This window comes from Lichenostomus cassidix, chromosome 1Aa (genome assembly GCF_008360975.1).
Source record: "Lichenostomus cassidix isolate B80296 chromosome 1Aa, HeHo_3.0, whole genome shotgun sequence".
Taxonomy (NCBI): domain Eukaryota; kingdom Metazoa; phylum Chordata; class Aves; order Passeriformes; family Meliphagidae; genus Lichenostomus; species Lichenostomus cassidix.
Genome location: NC_139480.1, coordinates 11,506,033 through 11,526,758, shown reverse-complemented (window position 1 = coordinate 11,526,758; position 20,726 = coordinate 11,506,033). Strand labels below are relative to the sequence as shown.

Sequence of the window (20,726 nt, the reverse complement as noted above, 5' to 3'; positions counted from 1 at the left end):
TAGCCTCATCTCAAAAATCATAGCTGTGAACTCACAAAGATGCAGAGAAGGGAAGCATGGTAGTCAGATGCAGAAAACAGCCTCTGCTCAAAGGAGTTGTCCATGAACTCACTGTCTACAGCTTGGGAAAGAGAAGCTGGGGCAACCTTCTGGAGGGGCAGAAGAATAAAAGGATTCTAAAAGGGATTAGACCAATTCAGAGGGGCAGACCCATTGCTGATTAAATCAGAAAGCTTTGTTTCTGAAAGCTGAGGGGACACCTGGGGAAGGTCCTGTCTGCTGTAGGTGTCTTCCTCTCTGCCACTGGTCATGGCCAAGGGACAGCGTGGAGCTGTGTGGCCATTTGGTCTCTCTGAGCATGGCAGGTCTCTTCTTGGGAAGAAACCTCCCATGTCCCACATTTAGTTAGGGTTTTGTTACCGTATCATATTTTTTTCTTAAACTGCATCTTCAGTGTTTTATTTTTATTTAAGCAGAGCATTTAATAATGTAACCTTTCAAAGGAAGTCCCAGATCACTTGACTGGTGGTAAATGTTTCCTATCACCCTTAAAAATTTTTACTAATCTATTCATGCCTCTTTTAAGAATTCGGCACAAGCTGTTCTCCAACCATATGTATGTTTTGAACAGTGGCAGCATGTGCCTGGATGAGACATTGGAGACAATTTGATCCACTTGTTTCTACCTGAGCAGCATTTAATATTAGCTGGCTATACAGAAACTTGGGTTTGTGGCTTTTTTTTTTCCCAAGAAACCCACTGTTTTTGCTTAAAGTGAGCACTGAAAACAAGCTGCCCCTTTGCAGAACAATTCGTTTCTTGGTTCTCTCAGACTACACAATGAATGAGACTGCAAGGGAAAAAATTATTGTAAACAGGGATTAATACGTATTTTTTAACTATTGAAAATATGGGAAATTAGTAAGAATGAATTTATATGTGTACAAACCACACAGTCCTTCAAAACAGACATATGGAGTCTTTTTTCTCCAATACTATGAAGTCATGCAAAATGTGACACTCAAGAGTGATACAGTTGGATATCTACCTTAAGATAAAAGAAATCCTTCCAAGGCAGAAGGCATAATCCTAGACCCAAAATAATCTTGCAGAGAGCAGCAATCATGCAGAAACTTTACCCAACAAAACTTCTTACAATGAGAGTATATTTTTCAAAATTTCTTAACTTGGGGAAGATTTGAATCCTGAGAGAACCAAAGCCTCTCTGATATTTGAAGCAATTAATGTCTCCTCCTAAATCTCGCTCAGATATTTACTGCATAACAGCACAAACTGACCCAGAGTTGGCATGTAGCAGCTGATGCTTTCCCAGAAGGTAGTTAATTGTACAATGATCAGCTCTGAGCTCATTAAAGAGAAATTGAATTAAAAAATTAAAAGACAACATGATTTAAAAGAAATCTTTTCATTTAGAAAGTGGATAAGGTCTGCTTTCAGAAACTTACTGATAACTAAAAATTTGCGTTTTCCTCTATATTAATATTTTTATTTGATAAAAATCACCCACTTTTGCTCTCCATGGTTCAAATTAATATCCTTACCACACCTTCATGTCACAGAACAGAGAACAAATTTTGCGTCATTATCCCTTGTCCATATGCTTGGGTCAGCAGTACACAAACCCAGAGCAATACAGATACTGCTTCTAACACTGCGCATCACAGAAACACAGATGGGCTGGGGTTTGAAGGGACCTCTGGACACCACCCAGTGCAACCTCCTGCTGAAGCAGGCTCACCCAGAGCAAATTGCACAGGATTGAGCCAGGTGGGTTTTGAATATCTTTGGAGAAGAAGACTTCACCACCTTTTGGGGGGCCAAGTCCAGTGTGCAGTCATCCTCAAAGGAAAGAATATCCTCTACGAGAGATGTTCCAATTCCCTAATCATCCTCTCAGCTCTCCACTGGGCCCTCCCCAGTAGTTCCATGTCTTTCTTTTACTAAGGAGCCCATAACTAGGCACAGCACTCCAGATGTGGCCTCCCTAGGGCTGAGTAAAGAGACAGGATCTCCTCCCCTGACCTTCTGGCAATGCTTTTCCTAATGCTCCCCAGGACACCATTGTCCTTTTTGGCTATAAGGACACGCTGGTGGCTCATGGACAGCTCCCCCAGGTCTTTCTTCCCAGTGCGGCTTTCCACAGCTCAGCCCGACTGTGCTGCTGCCTGGGCTTATTCCTCCCTTGATGCAGGAGCTCACATTTACCTGTTCAAACTTCATTAAGTTCCTCTCCCCAAAACTCTCCTGACTGCCCAGGTCTGGTGAGCAGAGCTTTCAGGTGTATCAGTGTCCTAGGTTACGATATAGATGTATTTAGTATTCTACTACCAGCAGCTGTGGGGCATTAGCTGTTATCTCCTGCTATGACTCACCCCTGATAACTGTTAATGAGCAATCAAGAACCAACCGCATGACTCATGGAATTATCTCATCCTATTGTGAGATGCTCCACCCAGGAGGGAGGAGCCAAGCATTCCCACCTGATGTAACCAGGTTTTGGAACAGCCCAAGTTACCCCTGTCTACTGGGTTCCTAGAGGACAAGAGCTACCACTGGACCTGCAGCTGGAGACCAGACCTTCCATAGGATCACTGCTTCAACTGAACTACTTCAGTTGGACTGCTACCACCACCCTAACAGGGTGTCAGGTTATATCTGACTTTGTCAGTGCTGTTCCTTGTATTATTGCACTTATTTTTAATTTTCCTGTGAAATTTTAATCCTGACTTGCGATCTCCCACTGGTTTGTTTTCCAACTAATACGGTCAGCCTCTCTTCCCCATTTTGTAACATCAGCAAACTTGCTGAGGATACACTCTGTCCTTTCACCCAGACTACTGATGAATTAGTTAAACAAGACTGATATATCTATCAGCCTCTGGCTTTTTGGTAATGAAAATAATTTCCCTGTGTTGAAAGACCCACAAGCTAAAAAGAGTTGATTCTAAGAAAACATTTCCACAAATAAGGCTCATTTACACCAGTATTTTTTTTTACATCTATTCAGTACTTCGAGACATAGTTGTTGAGACTATATTTTTTAAACAGCAACTTTCCTGTTTTTCCTCTCCATATAGTAGCTAAATGTCAAAAAGCATCAGTTAAAGGAAAAAAATCAAACCTCTGCCTTATCTATTAAAACTCTCTAGCAGATAAATTCTTGCAATGTTTTCTAATTTTAACAGATATAGACAGTAAACCAAGCAAATGAGCCTTCCTGAGCCAGCTGTTCCTTTCAATGTTATACAGCTGATCCAATGAATATTTTTTATAATCTCAATTTTCTAACGTGCAAGGATTTTCTTTCAACCAGCAGGCTCCAGCATATCAGATTTTAATTGGAAGAGTATGTTAAGTATAAACATGTGTAATTTCATTGCTATGGAATAATCTAAAATTTGGAAAACTTACGTATGATGGGCTTTCCCTCTGGGCTAAAAAATATTTCCCTGATATCTATAGGATACTTTATGTGACACTTATTTGGAAAATAAAAATCTGTGGCATGCTCCATACTTGCAGGTGAAAATAATCAATTTTCTTTATAGGATTAATGAATCTATGAATGCAGACGTCCCATTGTGTGCTGCCATGGAACATATTTGCTTGCACAGCACAAGCATAAGAAGCTAGGTGGAAAGGAGAAAACACATGTTAGAAAGCTGTATATCTAAGAAAAAGTAATGGAACTTTTATACTTTAATTCAAGCTTCTAATGAAAGCAACATGTGCCCTGTGTAATTATTAGGAAAGACTTGATTCTCTTGATGAGTTTGTGCCAAGAAAACTCACCGTGTTTGTTCTTTGAAAATACATGAGCAGGACCTGTAGGTCCAAAAAATGTGTTCAGAAACACAGTGGAAGACAGAAATCATCTAGAGAGGGGAGTAATGAAGTTAAGATCCTCCAGTCTTTATCTTGAAAAAAAGTATCAAATAGACGATTGAGTATTTAGTGCCTGCAAACTGCAGCAATGTATTTTGATGATATTCAAAACCTCTTTGGCCTCTTAAAGTTCTTAACTATGATTAATTGCTTTTGTTGATTTGAAAAACTAGATTGTTTGGAAATTTCTTTCATCTACAAGTTTTACTATCAGTTAAACATAAAAAGTGTGCTTTTGTAGCTGAAGAGGCAGAAGAACAGCTCAAATATCAAAGCTACACAGAAATCAAAATCCAGATTCCTTGCTCAGAAGTTGCAAGTGTCTTCCATGGGGGACTCACACTGTGGATGGGTTTTCACTGCTGTGTTCAAAAAGTGTCCTAGGTGGGGTAGACAGACATCCTAATTTCCAAAGCTTTGTTTTCTTTAGAATTTGCAAACTGGTCACAGAAAATTATGTCCCTAGGCGCTATTTTACCCAGGAAAAGCATGGGTGAAACTGCTGCACAAAGAACTCAGATCACACAGTTATCACTGATCGATAAACTGGTTTTTATCTCTACACCATAAGGAGTTCAAAGAAACTCTGGGCTGAATGGGACTTACTCAGAATGCTGTTTTCTGCAGTCAGCAGAGGCTTATCTTCGATTTATGTTTTTTAGTTAAGACTGCATGTTTTGAAAAATGAAAAAAACTTCTTCCATTAAACTCTGTTCTATCATGTTTTGAAAATCCAGCAGGCACTGGCATATGCAGTGTAGGGGCAAATTAAATCTACAGCTCCTCTTTTGTGAAGCAGGAGGAAGATCATAACAAGTATGCAGTCATCTGCCTTTAATTTTTTGAAAACTGTTTAGTGATTATGCCTGTATTTTCAGTTTGTTTACACTTTACAACTGTGTTAATTGACAGTACCTGTTACAGTAAAATTCCTGGAAATATTGCCAATTTTCCCATTTCACTTGAAGTTGCAAGTTAAAAAGGTTTGTTTACAACAAATGGTTCCTTTCTGCAAAAATTAGGATCTAAAGAGATTTACAGGGGATCACAAGTATTTCTCCTAGATGAAGCTGCATCCCAAACACATAAAGTGTCAGGAAAACATGAAGTAGGCAAGGACAAGTTTACTCCATAAAAATTTGGGACACATTCATCCCGGAATCTCATTCTGTCCATTTCCAGAAGGCTGCAAGTGTTTTTCCATGGGCTGCACATAGTGAATTTATCTTGATACCCAAAAAATATTTCCCTAAATGTAATGCAAAATGTAGATTAATTACTCAAATGTAAGTATTTTAGCTGTAAATTTCTCATGTGTGGAGAAGGGATGAGAACTACATCCCCCTTTAAAGTTGGAAAGGGATCTGAAGGAAGGCACAATAATATATTTTAGAGGCAGTGGAAGTTAATCCTTTCATTATAAATAGGTCAGGAGCCTGGACAGGTGTATTTTCTTTTCTTAATCTCTTAGCACTGTAAGATCCTCTGCGTGCTGCACTAGGCAAAATTACTTGCTCCTGGATATACCACTCAAGCACAGCTCTTTATTTATCCACTTTATCTCCTTTTACTGATACAATTTTGAAGCATGGCTGACCTTTTCTGTGCCCCTGCTCTGCCCTGTGAAATCTCTTCATTCAATCCTTGTCATTCGTTTTCCACTCCTGATCTCCCCACATCTGAACTGTGGTTCAGTGCAAGATAATCCTCTGCGCTGGATTAGAGAACATCCCAAGCAATGCTTTGACAAAGGGAAAACAAAATTTCTACCATTATAGACACAAGAAAGTAAATGTGCCACAAGAATTGGATGTTTTAGCAAGTACCAGTAAGGAAAAATGACATTCAGATCTAAAGGCTGGCTCCAAACTCCTCAACATAAACTTATTAAAATGACAGCTATTACAGTGCTGCCCATCGCAAAATGTGAAAAAAATAGTCTGCTCCCTAATTATGGCCATAGTCTGCCCTCACTCTGTGCCTATATCAAGTGAAAAAAAAAATGCATTTAGTATTTTGCAAATTTCTGCAAGGCAAAGGCAGGCTTGTAAATCAACTGCAACAACAAACCCCTTGCAAACCATGTTGAGGGAAAAGCTAGCCAAGACCCTAAACCACTTGGAAAAAGAATGACATCTCTGGTTCTGGGAGCTCCTGAGCCTTTCATAGCTCATTCTCAGGCCAGAAGGAGCATGAAGCACTCCTAAGAGGCTGTGTGGAAGCAGTGCAGCCCATACCCCTTCAGAGGGTGGAAAAGGGATTTGAGACTCAGGTGGAGCACTGCTACTCTGACTTCATGGGATTGTCCTACAGCTTCACAGACAGAACAAACTCTCCTGGCAAACAGAGGATGAGCTTTTGTGCAAACCCTTCAGCTTCAGGCCAACAGCGAAGCAGCAAAGCACTGAGCCTGCAGCTCTGTAGCCATTAGCAACTTGGCTGGAATGAGTGCTTCAATTCTAACTTGAGCTTGAAGCACAGGCACCTAGTGACAAAAAGTGCTTGCTCCTGTACTCGGCAAGAGCTTTTGTAACATGTTGGACTGTAAAACATAGATTGTAAGTGTGATTTCAAGAACAAAGAAAATACTTTCAGTGCATAATTAGTTGCCTTCTTGCATAAAACTGGTGATGGTATTTAAACTTCCAGGACCTCAACTCTTTTGTTTTGCAAGAAAGTAGAGCAGGGAATAGAGTTATTGAAATAAACATTCTTAAATTAAAGGAACCCTTCTTCACTTTGCCCCGAGGATGCTCCCAGTGAGAGAACTTCCTAGGTGGTGCTCTTCCTAACAGTGTCTGGCACTACATGATACTCCCTTTTTTGACCTATTTTGCCCATTTTGATTTTCTCAGAATTGCTTTGCAATTACAACATTAACGTTTAACTGTGCATGCATGTCTGCATATCATTATTCTGTTCCACATGGAGCTGGCAGCAAGTGTACTGGCTCTGAAACGAGGGACACTGGAACCATAATACAACACTTCACCAAATAAACATATTACTGCTGTGAGAAGTGAGTAACTACCAAGGTGCTTAGCCTGGTACCATGCAGGTTCATGTTTCAATAGTGATGTATCATATATTTTGGACATTGCACTTCCTATATAAATTCAATATTTTCCTACTGTTAGTATGTTTTCTACCCCTGATTGTGCACTTTAAGGAAAGGGTTTTGTGTTATTTCAAGCTAGAAGGTACTTCAGCACATCTCAATGGCTACTGCTGAAGTTTCCCTGTTCTGTTTTCTACCAAAGGGCCCAAATTATGATGCTGCATTCTGAATGGATCTCAGTGAGTGCTGAATAAAAGGGGATAATAATTTCCCTCAATCTACTGGCTATGGTCCTGCTAATAAAGCTCAAATTGCTTCACCCAAATAAATATTAAGTAAAGAAAATAACCTCTCATACTCTACAGAGAGTCAATAATTTTTAGATTGTTTTTATTACTGATGACAGATCATATAATTTGCTGCATATTTTTTCCACAACAGTTTTGTAACAGAATTCACATAGAAAGGGTATTTTCTTCTCTTTTCTGTCACTGTCTACAGCACATGTAATTTTTTTGTTAACTGCTGTTCTTGTAAACTTAGGATTTGGTGCTTTTTGGGATCACTGAAATTCAATGCAGTTATTATTTGAATAAATTCTCTTGTCACTTCCACAGCAGACTGTCATTTCCCTTTACTACTGGAGATGTTCAACTGAGCATCAAAAATGACTGCTTCTGTAGCTGCTTGTGGAGAAAGAAAAGTACTGAATGAAAATGTGGGAGGGTAGGAGGCAAAGCAGGATCTTGAACCTGGATCTGTAGTTGTCAAGAGAATATTCCAGTCACAGAATTTCTGGTTGCTTGAGTATTTTCTCCTTCTCTTCTCTCCCATTTCCCTCTCCATCTGCCCCAACCACAAACTCTGTATGTAAAATAATTTTCTTAAAAAAATCATGGCTGGCTTAACCGATTAACATGTATGTATCTCAATGGATTTTTTTTTCCTTTTCTGATCTTCTGAAAAGAACTTCCTGTTGGCTATTATATTCAGTAATGTGAAAACTCAGAGTCCCATGAGGCCAATTAGCTATGGTTTTGTTACAATATTAATTTCGGCAATCATGGAGTTTTAAAATTCAGCTGAGGTAACACGAAAAGCAACTCTTTTAATAACTGCATGATCATGAAATACTGCAAAAAAGTTTTCTGAGATAATTTTCTACTGTGAGCTAAGGTTTTCCCAGTACTCTCTTAGCTGCATTTCAGGTATGAATTTAGAAGAGTGACATTTGACCGTAAAAGTTGAAATTGTGATTTTATTTTGTCAGGAACCGGTTTGGGGCAAAAGAACAGTTCCTTCAAAACATGTTTTCATGTAGGGAAAGGATTGGATTAGGCTGAAACTTACAAAATGATAAATGTTCTCACTTGTCTTGGTTTTTCAGCTGTGGTTGGCATTATTTGGTGGGGCATGGGGATGTCTCTTAATATAAAGCCTTTTTTGCTTCCTGCTTCCAGAGGCCTCAGCTCTCATTTGGTTAAATGTCACTGGAAAGACCCAAGGGTGCCCCTGTGCCTCCAACTGCCACTACCAGGGTTTCAGTCTTCTGTAGGTCCTGTGTCACAGCTGCCTGACCTCTCCCTAGATGTACCCAGGAAAGCCCAAGAGGCACCAGATGTTTGTATTAAAGCAATAAAATTGACCCACAGAACAAATTGTTTTTCTGAACAGAAAGTGAACTATAATTATTAAGGGCAGATCTTGCCATCTGAGTACTACTGAGTACAGGAAGATACATCCACCCCCCTGTACTCAGCTGTAATTTTTATGCTGTCTATATTCCAGCCAGTTAAATCAGCCTCTCTGCACCTGCATCTAACAAGTGTTCCCAATTTCCAGTTGCTTCCACAGTCACATAACTGGACAGCTGTTGTCATGGCGTTTGCTATGATCTAAGCTTTTTTCAACTTGCTGAACTGCATCTTGATTTATTAAAAAAAAGTCTAATTCAATTGCATGTGGGAGAATAATTTATTCACATAACCCTACTGGTTACTTAAAGAGTCTCTTTGGGACATACTAACAGAGAAAACCTACTTTGTGAGTGAATCCTCTATTACTCTGATAGTCAAATAAGTGTGTGAAGCACAGAGCCCGAGAGGCCAGAATAACCTTTGGTTTTGTCCAAGACACAAACAGTGCCCTTGAATCAACATTGAGAATATCTCCGCCATGATAAATTATTAGCAGATAGGTTTAAGTTAATTACTGGGGTTTTTTATTTGGGCAAACTTGGAAAAATGTGAACTGAAAAAGTGTAATACTTACTTATTGTAGAGCCAGATTCAGGCCTGTTCAGGGAGCTGATGATAACAAAGCCAAAGCCTTCATTCTCCTTGCGGTGGATCACCACGTCGCTGGTTTGCAGGCTGTGGGACGCGAAGCCCTCAGGGGGTGTAGCATTGCTGCTGGAGACAGCGTGATTACTGTTGGCGTAAGTCGTGTAGTCACTTCTTGGAGAGCTGTGGTGTGTAGACACTGAGCCTGGGCTTCTGCCATTCTCTGGGCAGGGCTCTCCTACAACATAAATCACACCAGTGTCACAGTCTGACTGGCTCAGTGGCTCTGGGACTTACAGTACATTTGCTAATGCAACATGAATACAGTTGACTGTCTACAGACCAGACTACCCCGAGTATTAAACTAGGAGCTGTAATAGATGCAGAGAGACAGGAATCTACACAATTATACAGAACGTTCAAGGGCAGTCAGATAAAGCAAGCATGAACACTGACTGCTAAGCTAGCTACGAAGAGGAAAGTAAGAAATAGTGTCTATCTAGATTGCAAAAACATTAGCAAGTGCTATTCCCTTGTCTGCTGGTTGATCTGTCATCAAGAGGAAAATGGGACTGTCTAATCCAATAAAAAATTATTTGTGCTTGGATTACGAGAATTTAAGCAGGGAGCTAACAGAGTAATTAAGATTAGATGCATAATGTTCTTCTTACAACTTGATTAGCATGTTCAAAAGACATTCATTGAACAGAGCTGATATACAATGAAAATTGATCACAAGTAGTTTTTCTGTGGGTGTCACAGCAGGAGCAGCTGTCAATTAAAGGCTTTGGAGATGCTCTTGTTTGGCAAGTTCAAAGGGCAGAAGTGAAAATGGAGTCCATGCACACTTTAGTATTACTTCACAGTAACAAGAACAGAAAACAAGTTAAAACTTGTGGGACAGCACATTTTTTAGTGTGAGCATTTTGGCAACCGAAAACAGTGAAGTTACACCTCCAGATGGGAAAAAAAGATTTATATTCCTCGCAAATCTAAGTTGTTTACACAAATCAGCATTTATTGACAGTTTTAATACAGAACTTTCAGATAAATGTAAGTAATATGTTTTCAGTTTGGAGCAACAAGAGTGGCAGAGTCATTTTACTGAACATGTGAGAAGCTCCCACATACAGACATACATCCTAGGTAGAGAGTTTGCAAATTAGATCTTTGGTGTGTATATATTAATAAAATAAACAATATCCAAGGACAAGCTGTTGTTTTTTCAGTCAGGTGTGTCCTTTAGCAGTCCTTCTGCAACTATGAAATAAAGTAATTAGAGAGTATAAACAGGAAGAAAAACAATTATTATATTCCTGTGTTAGAACTGAAAATCACTAAGAGTTATTGAACCAAATCTGTAACTAAATGCCATTGTCAGTGACAAGAGGGTTCTCATTTTCTGGCTGTCATGTTTCAGAAAGCTGAATGTTGTTAATGTTGGTATGGCTGCAACAGAAAGGAAATTATCTTACCCTGTAGAATGGCCAAGATCTGGCTTGGCCATAAAAGAATGCAACTGAATGCCATTAAATATAGGAGAAGAATGATAAAAGGAGGAAAAGCTTAAATGGCTATTCAACTGTCAACTGTGCAATAGATATTCATCAGAAAAATTACATTTTGCTTCTGCCTATGAAAAAATGGCATTTTAATCCACGTTGTTCCAAGCATCACATTTTCCTAATAAAATTGTTTTCCAGAGCTTGTAAATTGTGCTTTTCTGGTCCAGATCTGGGTAAGTATATGTACAAAATGGTAATTCCAGGTGAGGGCTAAGATATGTATATCAGATATAGATAGGTAAGGAAAACCCCAGATCCCTCTGTTGTATACATTCACGCTAGTGAGAAATTCCCATGAAATTAATTGGCCAGACGTATTAGTATAGCATTTTTCAGTCACGCCCAACCTCAGTCATTTAAAATTTTTCCACAAAGCTTATGTTGTAACACACCACATTAAAATCCTGTTCAGCTCGTGAAATGCTTAAACATTAACGAGCTACACGCTGCATTCCCTGGTGTGGCACTCTCAAAAGGCCCGAGAATAACTGCAGGTGTTTTACCAGCTTGCCTCATTGTCTGCACCAGGAGCCCAGCCTGGCTAGCAGACCCTTTAATATTTAACAAGCAGCAGGGAAGGCTGGCATCCACTCTGTGCTAATTTTGCCTGTGGTGTGTGTAGCGGCTGACCCGGCAGAGGCGCTGGCGACGAGGATTCGGCATTACCTTGGTTATTGGCCATTTTCCTCGCGCTGGGGGAGCTGCGAGGGGGCGTCGCACCAGGCGCAGGGGCACCTTTCTGGCTGGAGGACTCTGGAGTCAGTAACAGAAGAAAGTCAGTCCCGCAGTGGGAAGGGGACTGTGAAGACGAAGGTGAGTGGGAGGGCAGCTTTTTGGCACAGGAGCGAAGGGGAACGGCGCAGGCAGCGACAGTGGATCTAGGGCACGGGCAGGCAGAAGACAGGACAGGCTGGGAATGTGGTTTTGCTCATTTCTGGTACCTCAGTGAAGTGTACTCACCAAAAATGTTTTGAAAGTTCTTAAATGAACTTCTTTCCTCAAGTCATCAAAGGTTGTAATGGAAAGGCATCAAATTCTCCCATTAAAGCTTTAATAGACGCTGCTACACATTTTTCAAGGTCCCGATGTTTTCCAGCAATTGAGACTGAGCTAATCTAAATGTCTAATTTACTACAAATACTTCATATTGGTTTAGGTTCATTTTCTGAATGTGTCTGCTTGACAGAAGAATCCGGCCCTGTTCCTAGGAGCCACTTGTGCCCTACAGAGCATTTTCAGCCAGCTTGCATTGCAGTTGGGTGGGAAATTCCAGATTACATCAGTGAGACCAGAAATGGGCTTTTAACATACAAGAGTGAAATGAGTTCCTGCCCTGAACAGTTAAGAGTCTTTGAGCCTTTCTCTTATTGACACAGTCAGCTCAAATGGCTTTAACTTCGGTGAATGTTTAGTCCCAAAAGTGGACAAGAGGAGACAGCACAGACCAAGACAGCATGGAACAAATCCAGAGCGTTTATGATCACCACACCAGGGCTGCCAATATGTTTCTGCTTCTGAAGGAAACAACACTCAGTTGTACTTTTGTCAGAGAAACAGGACATACATTTACAATTATTCTTTTCTCAAAATGACACAAACATTCACTCTGATTTCCTTTATTTTCTTAAAACAGCACAAACAGCATGTGTTTGTGCTGCCAGCTTTGGGATCTAGTTTCCTTTCACCTTTTTCAGCTTTCACTCACCCGTGGGTAGCACCTTTCTCCTCACAGTAAGATTCACTTGCCCATTTCGGGCAGCGTTATGCATAAGATCAATCACATATCGGTGGGTTTTGCCGGCTACTGGGATCCCATCTACATACACCAGCTCATCACCAGGATGGAGACGACCATCTCGATCTGCTGAGCCCATGGCAATTACGGCTCCGATGAGAATCTAGGCAACAAAGAAACAAAATCTTTTCATATATTTCACTGAGCCTCCAGTGTAGTGACATGAATATTGCAGTGATTTTCCCTTTCTTCTGAAATTAAGCTAGTGATTTAGTACAGATTAAGAAATCTGTGTGTGTCTGAAAGCTGTGCTCGTGCTCTTGTGGGCATGATTGAAGATGCTTCCTCATCTTGGTAAAGTGCTGAGTTTCTATAGACTACGTGATGCAGGAGATCTAAACAGATGAATTCCATGTAAGGATCTTTTTGACTTAAAATCAGTGAGCCTGTGTATTTCTTTTTGGAAGTTCTTCACTGCTGTGTGATTCAAGCACCCGGAGTCATTCACCTGGGGTCAGCAGTGGAAGTGAGCCCACTACACCGAGTTCACTTTGGGACTCTTTAAGGGAAAAGAAGTACTATATTAAATGTTGTTACTCATAATGAATGATTGCTCAGGTAGTGCTTGATTAAAATGGAAAAAAAATAGGAAAAAATGTCAGCTTGCTCTGGGCAGATGTTGCTTTCTTAAACTGACATTTAAATGTAGTTTGTATGGGATATATAAACTAGTAAAAAATCTGTCCAAAACCTTTTAATGACTTTCTCCACTTTCTATGCAGATAATTTCACATAATTTATTAGAAAGAGACTATATATTTTCCCTGTGGAATAACTGATAGAACAGTGGAGATTGACTCAAACAAAACCTGCTTTCTTTGAAAGAACATTAAAGCATTCACAGAGCGTGTTCCAAATTTTCTGTTCACTTTTTCAGTGTGAGAGTGAGCACAAAATGACGGATATGACATGCCATGTGACAATCTGCTTTAAATAATAAAAGATAAAAGATATCAAGCCCTGCTTTTCATGATGAATTGCAAAGGCTACATGTGATAGTCACACAGGTAGGCCTATGGTTTTTTTGTGGTCTTTGCAGAGTTGCTAGTATCTCAGTAGCGTGTTTAAATGAAACCCTGTACGGAGCCTAGAGAATTTCCCCCAGTTTTTAGCCTCCCTTTGGCTTACTTTTGCTTTCAAAAACTTAGCAAAGAGAGAACATGATGCGGCTTTTTCCTACTTTCTGGTGTTCCTGGGATCCTGTTAAACAGCGCCAGCCTGAGTGGCTAGAGAGGCTGTTTCAGGTTCTCCATTCTGTTCTTCAAACGCTGAAAGAATATACCTCAAAGCTTTGGAAAATATGCTGTGCAAAATTCAACTATGAAATATGTATTTACGCTGGACAGAAGAAAAGCTCTCCAAGGCTATGTTTAGCTAGTTCTCCATGAAGTATTCTCAAAACATTTGAGAAATAGGCATCTCACATGAGTAAGAATTTCTTCCTAGTTATTTTGAGAAGAGATGGGTGATAACCTCCTGCAGCTTGGGACACTGTAGGGACTGGCTTTCTCCTTTGGTTTTATTGAGCATTTGCAGTTTTTTCATAATTGTCTAACAAAATATTAAACAAGTTGTGCATCTTTAACCTTTGGAAAAACACAAATGCAGATCACAGCATGATAGGTCATTAGTTTACATAGCAAACTGGAAAAGCTCTTTCTAGTTCTGATTATTTAAGTAGTTATTGCTGATATTTCATATGTCTACCATGGAACATGACTGTGCATTCATCTCAGTGGTAGACTCCTAACATAAGCAGCAGAGTCATACTTTAAACATTTCAGGTAGGAGTGTTTGTCAAGATGATGCCCACCATAACTGTTATTTGGTATATTTAATAGCAAGAATAACTTAATTTTCCTACTTTTTCATTTTCTGTGTCTGAATTTGTTTCTTATCCAGTATCTGCTCTCATTTCACGGCTGAGTAGTTGCCATAATAGTTATCAATTCTTCACGTAAAACACAAATTGGAAAAACATATATCAGCATTATATTACCTCTGAAATGTAGTTTCATACTGGCATGAGATTGCTTTGAATATGTGAGGAAAAGGATGATGACATGTAAGAAATAAAGTGTGTGTTAAAGAGAAAAAGAAAAGTTTCTCCTATTATTTGAGATTAAACATGAGAAATTCTGGGATTAAGATGATTGTGGCAGAGCAAAATCTGAAATTGAAACCTGTGTCTATTAATTTATATAGGTTAATCTGTTTTGATACTGACTTTCTTTGTAGTTCTAGGTAATTATTTGAATATGTGTTTAAGTTTCTCTGAATTTAACACAGTAGCTTCACAGGCACATAGCAACATTTAAGTATATACATATAAAAGGTGACTCGCCTAATTTTAAGTGTTGGTGATGTCTAAATCCAAGCTAATAATCTGAACTCTGTCTAATCACTGCTAAAATAGGACTTCCCAAGGCATGGTCTTATCCAAACATTTTGCTCTATGGATATCCCTGTCTTAGAAATGTAGAAAGATACTCAGAATATATCTTGGCATTGATGATAAAAAGAATACAGACATATATCTTGCAGACATTTTTGAGAAAAATCCCAGTCCATCTGTGTTGAAAAGGTAAAACTCTTAGAGGAATTATGTATGTGTTCCTGTGATTCTGAGTCTGAGCTGCACAAATGCATCCAAAATACACTTCCCCTTTGGGACAACAATTTGCAACTTCAGTAAAGTTCCAATTCTATGTGTTTTTGCAACCTTTCAGTGATTTTATAATTCACTGTAACAGAGGCAGATTACCTCTAAATCCTCAAGTTACTGGAAGATGTGATAAATAGCTGTTGTAGTGTGTTATTATAAGATTTGAGAGGTGATTACAACTGGCACAACCCACAGCCCTGACATTTGAAATTTCTCAACAAATTTAAGTATTTCCTTTCAAAAGCATTTTTACACTTACAAATATGGAAGGTGGAGTAGTACAGAAGCATTTTCTTCTCCTAAGGTGCCCAGCAGCTGATATAACTAGAAGGAAACTAAGCTACAGTCCCTCTATAGTGTATTATCCCTGTAAAATAATTTTATTTGGATTCTGCTTCTTTGAAAAAGTTATTGCCTTATGCTGAACAATCCATATTCCTTTTTAGAAATCAAACCACAAAGACAAAAACTTCCTTTTGTTCTGTGTTACCTGACTGCACAGCAGGAGAGCTGAAACAAAAATTTCAAAGTGTCTCAGTTCTTGTTTCATAGGGAAGGCAGGGGTTTGGAGAACAGGCAAAAACTGCTTCTCCTTTTCTGGAGGTGAAAGGAATGGGAGGCTGCAGGTGGGCTGTCCATGGGGGAGAAAAGAAGCAGTGGAGGAGAGAGAACAGAGTTAAGAAGTCTTGTACTTTGAATACAAAATAGAGGGACACTAAAAAGAGTACATCTGTTGTGTTTATTGGTGATGAAACTGAGCAGTGGAAACAAGTAGATGGGCAACAATGAGGGAGTGAGAATTGAAAACTTCAGCACTGCAACTCCTAGTTCTAAGAAGGTGCCTTTTTGATTTGCACAATCCTCAGCCTCAAGTTAGGATCTTATTAACTCCTGAGGACTTTGAGAAATGTTTGCGAAGAGACGTAAAGCCCGTTGGATTGCTAAGTGTTGGGGAAAAATGCTTTTTTATGTGCAAACCATGAAATAGAGGTAGCAACCTTGAGGCTAAGGGCAGGCTGGGAGCAATTGTTCAACAGCGCTGAAATGTCTTGGAGGGTGCCTCACAGAGGGCAGTGTTTTTGGTCCTGATCTCCAAAATAGTAAGGTGCTTATCTGTGCACTTGGTATCCAGCTATGACTCTTTGACTTCAGACAGTAAAGTCAGGTCAGTCCTTTGCTAAAGAGACACTAGAAAGAGCTGATCCTCTGTAACACTTCAGTGCATAATGCATGTAGCTGCAGGGCAAAAGACTTGTTTCAAAATTTCCTTTCTGCTGGATTGCTGACCCTCAAGTCTCTCACAACTCCAGCATGTATTTTGAATATGAACTATCAGAATATCAGATATTCTGCATGAGTTTTCTCTCAGTCCTTTAGGTTGAAATAATTCAATTTTACATAAATAATCATCTTTTCGATAAGGCATTTGAGCTGCACTTTTCCCCATGTGATTGTCATAAACCTCCAACAGGCAGAGCCAGTCAGATGCTTACTCTGTGTCTGCTTAATTATCCATTTGTAATGAAAAAAGCACTAAAGGAGACACTGAGAGAGACTTCCACAGAATACTGAGCAGTCTTGTAGCCAGGGACACTTTCCTGGGAGATAGGAAATGCCATTAGATACTACTGTCCAAAGCAGGTAGGAGGTTTTGAAGCAGATTTCCAAATCTTTATAGAATCATGGAATAGTTTGGGTTGGAAGGGACAGTAAAAATCCTTTCATTCCAATCTCCCCACAAAGGGCAGGCACACCTTCCACTACACCACGCTGCTCAAAGCTCCATCCAACCTGGTCTTAAAGGCAGTGCCTTTCTGGTGCCATTTCCTAACAGTATAAAAACATAAAATGGAACATTTCCACTACCACCTAACAGATTTCCTTTTTGGCTTCACCCAGTAGGTGTGCTTTGAGAACTTAGACTGGCAGGGCTGACCAGAAGGGACAGGAAAAACGCTTAGCTGGAGAATGTGCGGATGATGGCTCAGTGGCCACATTTTATGTGCACTGGGACATGCTCCACAGAAGGAAGGGACATGTCAGAGGGACTTCAGGCACACTGCAAGTGTAGATGATGAAGCGGTGCTGTTTTGGAGTCCTTCTGGGCAGCTATACATTATATTTGAAAAAACATTCAAAACACTTACTCTAAACTATTTCAAACATTTCAAACAGCATTTGAAGCATCTTTTTTAGAATACAGGGGATTCTTTTCTTTTCACAGGAGATGTCAGTAAACTAAGATTTAGCAGTACTTTGACAGATGTCGGCAATTTTGTAATAAAAGAACTTTGTTTCTCAAAGCCATGTGCTGGTTAACCGTAATGCATGAATGAAAAATATATTATTCTGTATTAATCTGAATATGGAAGATATAAATTATCAATGAGGGAATATACAGATCTATTTATTAATTATACATTAGCTCAGAAATGGGGTAACTCAGGACTCAGACTGTGCTTAAAGTTGTGATAATAAGACACTATCATTATTGACTTGAGATTAGTCCTAGCTGTCAAACTATAGTTACATCATCAAGTTTTTTTCTGAAGGAATACTAATTCTGCCTGCTCTCAAAGTTATAGTATTTAGATAGATCAGTAATTTATCAAAATATGTACACATTTCTGGTGTCTCATGCACATTTTACCCTTATCTTCTGGGCTTATACAATGTTTCTTTTAAATATTGTGTATATGGTTTATTTTATATTTTATTTTACCAGTACTCGGTCTATATTTATTTTGTTACCTGTTGTGTGGTTTTAGGGATGTTTCTCTCTGAATGGTATAAAGCTATCAGTTTCATGTCTGGTGTCTCACATGATGTTGTCATTTAACCTGGAATATTGACTACTGCTCCCTGGTGGAGCCTTCTATTTCTGGAAACAAACTCCATTGTTGACAGTATCTTTTAACCTTATGCATAAATTTTGCATACGATTTGCCTACTCTGAGTATGGTTATAGATAGTCTTACATAATTTGATTTTTAAAATCTGCTGAAGCTTGATTTTGGAAAGTCAAGATAAAGAGATGCCAGGTCACACTCTGCAGTAATGGGATAACTGATGCTCTGTTTCTACCTTAATTCCTTCGTATTCTAACTTAATTTACCGTGACATATTTTAGATGTGAACAGCCTGAGAGTTCTGTCTTTTTCTGTGGATGAACAAAAGTGATTTCACTTATAGCCTTAACATGGTGTTCATTTGGGTTCAGTTATGTAGTAATATTTTTCTGACCTTTACACAGGTTATAGAGCATGGAAAGAAAAGGAAAATCAGGGAGATATAACTCACAGGCTGTCCAGGCTCATCTCCTCCCAGGATCCTGAAGCCAAACCCAGACTCCATTCTCCGAAGGTGAACATCCAGCTCCTTGTAATCGGGACCTGGTTTAAAGGGAAATCCCATTGAGCAAAGCATTTTGGCCTCATCTTGAGAATTTGCACCAACTTCCCTCCCACCCTGTGCTCATTGCACATGACTAATGGCATCCTGGTTGGAGCTGGTGGAAACAAATGGGCCACAGACAAGGAGGAGAATTGAAAATGTAGGTGTCTCTTGGAGGATGATTATGTTCAGTAGAATACACTAAACCAAACTAGAATACATTCACAGAAGAACAGTACTGGAAAAGTCTGTCCAAAATAGAGGTTATAAAGGTGTCTTCTTCCTAAACCTGAGTGTATAATGGACTGCTGTTCATCCACCTCCGGTATTTAATTTGTCTTTTCCTTGCAGTTCATTAAACCCTATAAAGAATAAACTGAAATGGGAGACAGAGATACATCAATCCAACTCACAAAATATGAAAATCATTACAGGCCATTTAAGTTCCAAACACAGATACATATATATATATGTGTTTGTGTGTGTGTGTGTATGTGTGTATGTATGTGTCTTTTATGTAATGCAGCTTTTAAAGTATTCCACTTTCAGGTAATACCTTCAGTAAGGAGTTTTGATGAAAATTATCATCATATACCTCTCAGTCTCAGAGTTTAGATTGAAAACTAACATCATTAACTTGAACTGCTTAATGCTACTTAATAAAAGTCTCAACAGCTTTATGAATCATTAAGATTGAGATTCCATATGCCTTCCTAACCTGTCTTTAGGCATATTTTCTGTCCTGGAATATATCAGTTCAGCAACATAGTGTCTTTTATGAGTCAATTTCTCATAATAGTGTCTTTAGCTTCACTTGAAGAACAGTGTTCTGGGATAATCATAATAATAATAATGATAATAATAATAATAATAATAGTAATAAATAAATAAATAAATAATAATGTGAAACTGTAAGCATTTAGAGGATGTAGAAGATGTCTACTGTGACTATTGCTTTGTCTGCATGCTCAAAGATGCTTTAGGCTCATCACCTAAAGCAGTGATTAACAGGAATGATCTTCCCTATGAATTGCACTCTGGTCTACACATTGTGACACAAAAGCTTTTGGTCAGTGCCAGCTTGTTGCTGACCCCAACAGAAAAAAGGGATAATAAGGTTTACTTCAGCAAACTGCTCCTAAGTGTCTCCAGTTGTGCCCTGTTCCCTCAGGAGGGGAGGGATTATGGATGGCTGAAACATGGTACTTCAGCAGCTCCCACTTATAGATCTCCCCTCAGAGCCATCAGTGAACACCTCATGAACTGTGGAATTGGGCAGATCCCAGGTGTAGTCTGGGATTAAAGCCTAATTTGTTTCAGTAAGGCCTTGCAAGGACAGATACAGAACGAGATGCACTGGCACTATACTATGACTGTGCAATAAAAACCCTCTGTAAACAGCAGCATGGTGCATTATTTTAACAATCTATATTGGCAAAAGTGAGACTGAATCACAAATACTTCAATTGGTAAATCTATTACCTTTCCCTACCAACTTGCTTCTCATGAGAAGACAAACCTAAACAGAACCAAACAGCTTATTATACTGACTTTTTCAATTTATTTGATGTGTCTTGACAGTAAATAAAGGAGCAAATGAAGTCTGGGTGTGTTCAGTATGTTAGCTTAATGCAAAGTGTTTAAAAGTTGTGAGAGGCAAAGGAATTTCAGATGAAAGCAATACTTTACCTGATTTGCTGTGCCTACAAGGATGGGGCTTAGCACTGGGGAGATGGCTTTGTAGGTAGACACAGTGTGATCACCATTTGTAACCCAGCTCTAACACTCAAAGGCACTGTCTCCAGCAGTCTGTCACAAAATGAGCACTACCTTTTTTATGCACATGGGAATGAATATGCACAGTTGGGAATACAATAAGAAAGTATAAGAATGTCAGGTTGTGAAGAATAGTTGCCCTGGCAAACTGAGATGAAAACATCCCTCAGCTACATTGACAAAGCTGATCCAAACCAGTGCTGGCACCAGACTCCAAAATAAGGGGTACTATTTTTTTAATAAAAGAGGCTGTTTTTCTACCCGTTTAGAATTCAATTGATAAGTC

The 20,726-nt window shown here is 39.2% G+C and overlaps 1 protein-coding gene across 13 annotated transcripts in view; it reads right to left on the bottom strand.

Annotated features, from left to right (window-relative positions):
* MAGI2 (membrane associated guanylate kinase, WW and PDZ domain containing 2) overlaps positions 1 to 20,726 on the bottom strand; it is a 699,878-nt gene that overhangs the window by 49,556 nt on the left and 629,596 nt on the right. For 8 of the 13 annotated variants that reach the window (XM_085039895.1, XM_085039902.1, XM_085039968.1 and 5 more), the window contains 4 exons: positions 18,572 to 18,666; positions 12,517 to 12,709; positions 11,478 to 11,564; positions 9,236 to 9,484 (listed from right to left, as the gene is read on the bottom strand). In XM_085039895.1, the coding sequence (XP_084896021.1) occupies positions 9,236 to 9,484; positions 11,478 to 11,564; positions 12,517 to 12,709; positions 18,572 to 18,666 (624 nt within the window). The remainder of the gene's footprint in view (positions 1 to 9,235; positions 9,485 to 11,477; positions 11,565 to 12,516; positions 12,710 to 18,571; positions 18,667 to 20,726) is intronic. The other 5 variants (XM_085039912.1, XM_085039921.1, XM_085039928.1 and 2 more) reach the window with 3 other exon arrangements.